Source organism: Olea europaea, unplaced genomic scaffold (genome assembly GCF_002742605.1).
Source record: "Olea europaea var. sylvestris unplaced genomic scaffold, O_europaea_v1 scaffold1337, whole genome shotgun sequence".
Lineage (NCBI taxonomy): Eukaryota > Viridiplantae > Streptophyta > Magnoliopsida > Lamiales > Oleaceae > Olea > Olea europaea.
This window is the reverse complement of record NW_019230856.1, coordinates 92,173-99,550: the sequence shown is the minus strand read 5'-3', so window position 1 is coordinate 99,550 and position 7,378 is coordinate 92,173. Positions and strand designations below refer to the sequence as shown.

At 35.5% G+C, this 7,378-nt stretch overlaps 2 protein-coding genes across 2 annotated transcripts; one reads left to right on the top strand and one right to left on the bottom strand.

Moving 5' to 3' along the window:
• Window positions 1-53: 53 nt before the first annotated feature.
• On the bottom strand, window positions 54-828 carry LOC111375093. The gene is made up of 2 exons (XM_022997880.1): window positions 451-828; window positions 54-374 (listed from the first exon to the last, which is right to left on the bottom strand). Exons 1-2 carry the CDS (start codon window positions 589-591, stop codon window positions 186-188), a joined length of 330 nt encoding a protein of 109 aa, XP_022853648.1. The 5' UTR covers window positions 592-828; the 3' UTR covers window positions 54-185.
• Window positions 829-4,105: 3,277 nt separating this feature from the next.
• Window positions 4,106-6,126, top strand: LOC111375097 (LOB domain-containing protein 36-like). The gene is made up of 2 exons (XM_022997884.1): window positions 4,106-4,703; window positions 5,081-6,126. The coding sequence occupies exon 2, from the start codon at window positions 5,098-5,100 to the stop codon at window positions 6,031-6,033; it is 936 nt and encodes a 311-aa protein (XP_022853652.1). The 5' UTR covers window positions 4,106-4,703; window positions 5,081-5,097; the 3' UTR covers window positions 6,034-6,126.
• The last annotated feature ends 1,252 nt before the right edge of the window (window positions 6,127-7,378 follow it).

Genomic DNA, 7,378 nt, shown 5'->3' with positions numbered 1-7,378 from the left:
GATAAATATTTGTGACATATATCGTATACACAAGTATCTAATAATATCACGTGTAAGAATGAAAGGTGATTTGCGCTCAGTGCCACATTTTCAAGTCAATGTGTAAGGTGTTTGTGACCTATAAATGTATGCAACGCGATATGAAGTACTTGGTCCTCACTTATGGTCATCGTCGCTACATCAACCTATTCCTCAGTTTCACAGTCCTTTACCACACCAGCTATAATGACATCAACCTCATTAGAAATGATTGGTGTTGAAGCAACACCTAAGTCGAAAGACAGGGTTGGAGGAAAGGACAGATATTTAATTTCGTCAGCTGGGTCCATCTTGCTATTGCCTTTCCTATCGATATTTTGTTCAATGTCTGTGACCTGTTGTAACACAAATATTAATAAACAACTTAAGATAGTGACATCAAAAAAGAATTTTGATTATAGAATTACATACCTTCTCCTGTTGTGGTGCATCTCCAACGCTGTGAGTTTCACTCTTCTCAGTTGCTTTTGCTAAAATTGCATCCATCGTACTCGATATTAAAGCAGTAATGGAATCGGACAAGAATGGCATGCTCGACCTTATTTCCATCATGTCCAATCGAATTTCACCTTGGACACAGATTAGTTGATCAATCTGACTGTTCCTATCTTGTTTTAAGTCTAATAGTTATGACTTTTGCTCCTTGAGCTGCATTGTTAACTCTTTATTATTATACTGGAGTTCGATCATCTGTCCACATAACTCCTCTCTCAACTTGTCAAACACTTGTAATTTAATAATTGCAAAATGGGTATGTCACATGGTTGTGATTTGTGACCAGTGCAAATGTATAAGCCATATGTTTGTGACTTGTGACACAACAATGTGAGATAAAATCATATTTCTTAATAAACTGCAGACATTAGTCCATGACCTTATTTGGCAAATCTGTGACCTGTACACATAGGTCTACTGCTCGTTGAAATATGTGTGATTTGACAATATAACACATTATTATGTGACTTGTGATTGTGACATAATATCAGAAATTGTGACTCTAGAAATAAATATACTAGATAACGTACAGCTGGTTGTGGTTCATCATCTGTACGGGTAGCTTGCGACTGGGCTGAAGTATGGATGTCATGTCCCTCTGGCTCTGTAGGATAATATTCCCGCGTTGCATGCTCCTCAGTAGGTGGGTGGAAATGGGAAGGAGTCTTTTTCCTTCTCGGTGGTGTATCAACAAAATCATCATTGTCGTCATCTTCAATATCGCTCGAATGCCTTTTATATCCATCTATTATCATTAACAACCGTGGTTTAGGTGTGTGAGATTGGATAGGGACACTCGTGCCTGCATCGCCCGTATCTCCACATTGTATGTCCCCTCGCGCATGTGGTTGCAAAGGTTTCTTATACAAAATGCCTATCATATATGGAGCTACCATCTCATCATCAGACGGAACAATGTAATGAACTTCAATATGCAACAGTGATATAATTAACAATCATATTAGTTATCTAAGAACATATTGATTATCAAAGTTTTTGTGACGTAAGCATAATAAGTATCATTATCGTGCGATGGAAACTTGATGACATCACATGATGAATGTAGGATATGTTTCACGTGTGTGATCTGTGAAACATGCAATGACCAATTCATGTATTGCTGACGTTAACATAACTGTGACCTTCACACTATATATTATATGTTGTGACCATTAATATCTGACTACTGTAGCAATGAACAACAACTAAGAACCAAAAGTTTCACACTTACATCAGGCTTGGAGAAGACCTCTTCATCCAATTTAACTGTAGAAGGTTGTCTGTTCGATGCCCAATTCACCATGCAGGGATGCCTATTCCCCACCCTATTGGTTACAAGTCCAGTAAGACTTGGAATTGATTCGTAAATCCAGACTTGAAATGCAATCAAAAACCCTTTCAGCCTGTAGTGGGGATTCCTATGACCCAAACCCTCTTTTAAAGATTTTATAGACATCTCAAACAACTCTTTACCCCAGGAAAACCATTCCATCGCAGCAAAGTCTTCTACTAAGGCAAACAAGTAGTTTTCGACCACCTTCTTCTACGACATGGAGAACAAGAAATACGTTATTAAGTATAAAATCCCGATACTTACAACATCATGATCGTTTGCATCTAATAAGTTCATGAATACATCACGCACATCGTCATTTGTGACTAGTTTCAAATTCTCGAAATACGTTCCCTTAATCCTGGAAGGAATATGCTCGAGATTTTGCTTGGCATCCTTATTGTTACATCTCAGACCCGTGACTACACAGAACTCAGACAACGAAAATGGAACATATTTGTTTGCAACTTGAACCACATCTCATTGGGATTCAGTTGTTTCACTTCCCTCAACAAAAAGTAGTGTATCAGTTGAGGCTGGACCAAAATTTCCTGACAATCCATGTAAAAGGTAAAACAAGTGTCTGCTAGAATAACATTTTGTTCATCTGTGAACTTTGATTTGAAGTTGGTCAATACATTCTTGGTCACATTGATTGTAATTTTATCAGGGTGGAGGATTATGTAATTCCATTCCTGCAAGACATTATAAAAATTAGAAACAGATGTCAAAAACCTTTATCGTGCACACATGCAAATCGAGACATAAAACATATAATCACACAGGTCACAACCATTTCGCACAACACACTGATTGAGTCACAAGTGTATTCGAAAAATTGTGACACACGTGTTACCAGTATGATTTCAAAAATCACTCAAAACATGTACAACAACCATATCCAATAACATATGCCAATTTCCATTGTCACAAATCTGCATGTCACAAAAATTGGTCACAATCCCATAGGTCACAACCATTTAGCACATGACACCGTTGAGTCTCAAATGTAATCGAAAAATTTCACTTCACACCATTGAGTCAGACAAGGATTACCAATAAAACATGTCAAAAATTGAAAATTCCCCCATCAATAAAGCACTACTCCGTTCAAAGTCACTCAGGGAGTTCAAAAATAAATTACCCATATGCCCATTTAACTCAACAGACTACAGAGAATACTTACATTATTCGATTTTCAACTTTGAGATTCGGCCGAGGTTTTCGGGGTTCCATCGCTGTCACGTTTACCGACTTGTGGACTTTTGGTGTTTCGTTGATGGCTTCCAGAGGGACTGTCTATTTTCTGTTGAGATTTCCGGTCACAACTCCGGGTTTTTGCTATTACCAAACCCTTGGAGTACTTTGTTCAACTTCGGGTCACAAATATGGAAGCGAGAGGATAAATGAAGACCGGTTTTAGATTTAGGGTACGTATCTTATATCACGGTTGATCGTGGAGAAATGTGGAGTGCGTTTGAACGGTTTAAAAAGATTTCTTTCCCTTATTTAAAAAAATTTCTCTCTACTATTAACTTAAAAAGTGGGAACGGTTAGAGATAATATATATATATATTAAAATGTTGATAAATAATTAATTACGACCTGATTTCTGAATTAAGGAATCTAATTACTTAATAATGAAATATGAAATTAAAATACCTTAGTGGCTGTAATTTCCACTTTTTTTGAGATTTTTTATCATCACATGGGCCCATACACGTTAGATTTCTGGTGGAATTCTGTGATTCCATTTTCTGTACAAATGGAATAAGCCTACATTGGGCTACTTTTTGGTTCGAAGTTTGATTAAATCCAATTTTTTTCTGCAATAAAATATAGGAATATCGTTATATAGTGTTTAAATATTAGTGGGTTAATTTATGATGAAAATTGTGTTTATTTTTGCATATTTAAGTAATTTTTACTAAAGTTAAAAATGCATATTGATTTAAAAAAAAATTAGATAAATATGTAAAAATGATGAATGAAAATAACGAATTCTTTTTATATATTTAGAAAAAAGCTTTGATAAGAATACCAAATCATTATCTCATTTAATAAAATAAATTAAAAATGCTTAACCCTCTCCCTCACCCAATCCTGTCTCTATATACTAACAAACCCTAATCGCATTTCTTAATCCAACGGCCAAGAGCATTCTCCTTATACATGTGGACGGTTCAGATTACGCCACTAGCATTAGGGAATCTCATAAACTCCTATATACAACACGCATATACACACATCTCTCTACATTGACATTTTGTATCTAAAGTACTCAGTGACAATGATCTCCACTTCTCTGTACATTTGGTATAATTTATTTTTTCTGATTTTTAACAGTTCATCTGATTCTTGTTTGAATGAGAAAAAAAAATGTGAAAATTTTATAGTATTAGGTTTCTTTTCTTTTTTTTCCCTTCAATTTTCTTGGGATTGCAGAACAGAAGTTGAAGATTAGATCAAGAGCTCACGTACTCGAACCCTAGGTCTCCACTTTCTCCGATAAACCGAAGGATAATTCACCCGTTTTCAACTTTTCTCTGATTCTTCGACAAAAATCAACATCGATTCTTCGTTTTCATCTTTTCTTTTTCGATTGTTTCATCCGGGAGGATTAAAGTATTACAGATTTGAAATCGGATTTTCAAACATAATTAATCCAAGGTAAAGATTTCATGAATATTTCAATCTCTCTTTCTTTCTTGTTTGTATTGAATATTTTGAGATTAGGTTTGGTTAAAGATAAGGAAAGATCTTGTTTCGGATCTGGAAAATTCTTCACTGCACAAAAAGGTTTCCTGCTTTCTAAGTTGATCAAGTTCTATAGAAGGTAATTTAATGGATTCCATTCCTTAATTTTATAGATCATTTTTCTCTTGTTTCAATAAACAATTATTTACTTTTTGATTGAGATTCGATTTTGATATTTTAACTATGAATTTATTGACTTTCAATGGTATCTTTAGCAAGTTAAATTAGACAATACGATCTAATATTGGATGCAAATCATAGCTTGCATTAATTGTTTCGAGAATTCTTTATAATCTGTAAATGAAACTTCTCTGAATATAATATATTCTTTGATTAAATACACATTTAATGTTTATTATTATATCTAAATTACACAGATATAGATGTGCTAAGTGAATATTTATAAACATGTTCATTAATGGTTTTTATTTTTATGATTAATGATATTCTCATTAGAAGTAAAGAAGAGGAAAATGTCTTCAACAACCTCTCCATGTGCAGCGTGCAAATTTCTCCGGCGAAAGTGCACGCTAGAGTGTGTGTTTGCACCATATTTTTCGCCTGACAACCCCCAGAAATTTGCTAATGTTCACGAAGTTTTCGGGGCGAGTAAAGTGGCAAAACTTCTCAATGAACTCAACGCCAGCCAACGAGAGGATGCCGTTAATTCGCTGGCGTATGAGGCCGAATACCGGCTTTGTGATCCTGTTTATGGCTGCGTTGGCCTAATTTCTACTCTTCAGCACAAGCTGAGGCAAGTCCATAATGATTTGGCTACTTCAAAGAAAGAATTGGCTACTTATATTGGGCCTGCAGCCATGCTTCCTATGCTGAATCTGCAGCAGCAGTATCCGAATTATGGGGCTTCGGCTTTTCAGGCGATGCCGTACAATATGCAACCGATGATGGCTATGCCTACAGGAGTTTCACACTCGGCGCAGCTGATGATTCGGGATCCCCACCAGCAGCAGCAGATTCTTAATGCGCAGCAAATGGCTGCAGTAACTTATGAACCGCACCAACACCAGCAGCAGGATGATTTAGTGAGGTATAATGGTGGGTTCGATAACGCCGGAGGGCCAGTGATTGCCACCGGATTTGCTCAAATCTCAGATGAAAATGCTATGCCACCGCCTTCTTCTTCGGCGTTGGGTTCTTATGAAAACAACCCTCTACATCACATCCAGCAGGAGGCACAGGATCACTCACATTCTCACCAGCTTCAGCTTGAGCCACAGCCACATGAGTTTTTCCTTCAGCAACAGCCGCAAGAGAATGCTTCTCCTCATCATCATCTACAGCAGCTAATTCAGCTGCAGCCTGAGGAACCACAGGCATCACACTCGCAGCCACGGCAGCAACAAAGAGCACGGAGTGAAGAGGGCAGGAGCGTTAATCCTTCGTGTTAAAATGAATATATTGTCAAAAGGAACTGCCCTTTATGCTTTATTCTTTCTACAAATATTTAATCCAGGTAAACTCTCCTCCATCTTTCTATTCTTCAGCTGATTGTCATTTCAAACAAATTAACACACAAATTTCTAGTAATTCATCTTTAGCCCCTATTTGATTTCAAAACTCATTTTTTTTTTCATACCCATTTTCAATCACGCATTCTCACATTTTTCATCTATTCAAAACTTTCTAAGCGGAAAATGTGGATTTTGATAATAAATTCCTAGTGAGCATTACCGAGGAGTTATTTGACAAAGATTTTGATAAAAAAAAAAATTAGCGACTTTTTATTTAAAAAAAGAAAAAGAAAAAAATGACGATGGAATGTGTAATTAAAAAGTTTATAAATATTTTGGGTATCATGAAATTTGCGATTAATATTAAATATTGATTTTGACTTTAATTTTTATGAGATTTTTAATCTATTTCAAACAAGCACGGAATAAGAAATGCACACAAGCACACAAATTTACAGTGTATAAGGGTTATGTGTACATATGTTCATGATTAAAAATAAAGGATTATTCTCCTGCATTTAATGTAGCATCACTCAAAAATAAAACAATAATGACATCATGTTTGGCTTTTGGATCACATGAACCCTCTTAAAAAAAACATTTATTTGTAAGAATACTAGGTCGATATAGGATCTGTTTGATGTAAATTTCTTGAAATTTGATATTTTTATTTTTTTAGAATATGTTGTTTAAAAGTGGAGAAACGATATGGATCAATGCATAATTTTTATTTATTTATTTTTTTTTTCGAAAAAATGTATAGTTAAATTGAGTTTGAAAAAAAATTAAGTTGCAAAAATTTGTACCAAACAGGACATAATATGATTCCGTTGCTTTAACTTTTTGTCAATGGGACAACTTGTGCAAAAAGAGAAAAGAGGTTTGAGGTAGGTGATGCTAATGCAATGCACACAAGCCTTCTTGGGGTTGTGGGTTAAGCATTCTAATGTTGTTTTTCACTTATTCCAGTTAGTAGACATTCTTTGCTGGTGCAAACGGAATCAAACAATTTTGCTTCTGTATCTAGCAGAAAATTTAATGGTATGCACAAGTATATAATGAAGTGAGAAAGCGAGAGAGGGGGAAGACAAATATGTTTGCATCGGAAAGCCTAAGGCTGTTAGTGATCGCTTTTCTTTTCTTCTTTTGGAGTTTCTTGGAAGGTATGTTTTGAGTATCGGAGCAATGTGTTGATTTCAATTGCAGTGCCCCATATGGAGCATGTTCGGTATGAGTACTAAAGATGACTGAACATTACAATAGATAGAGTTCTAACTTTTTT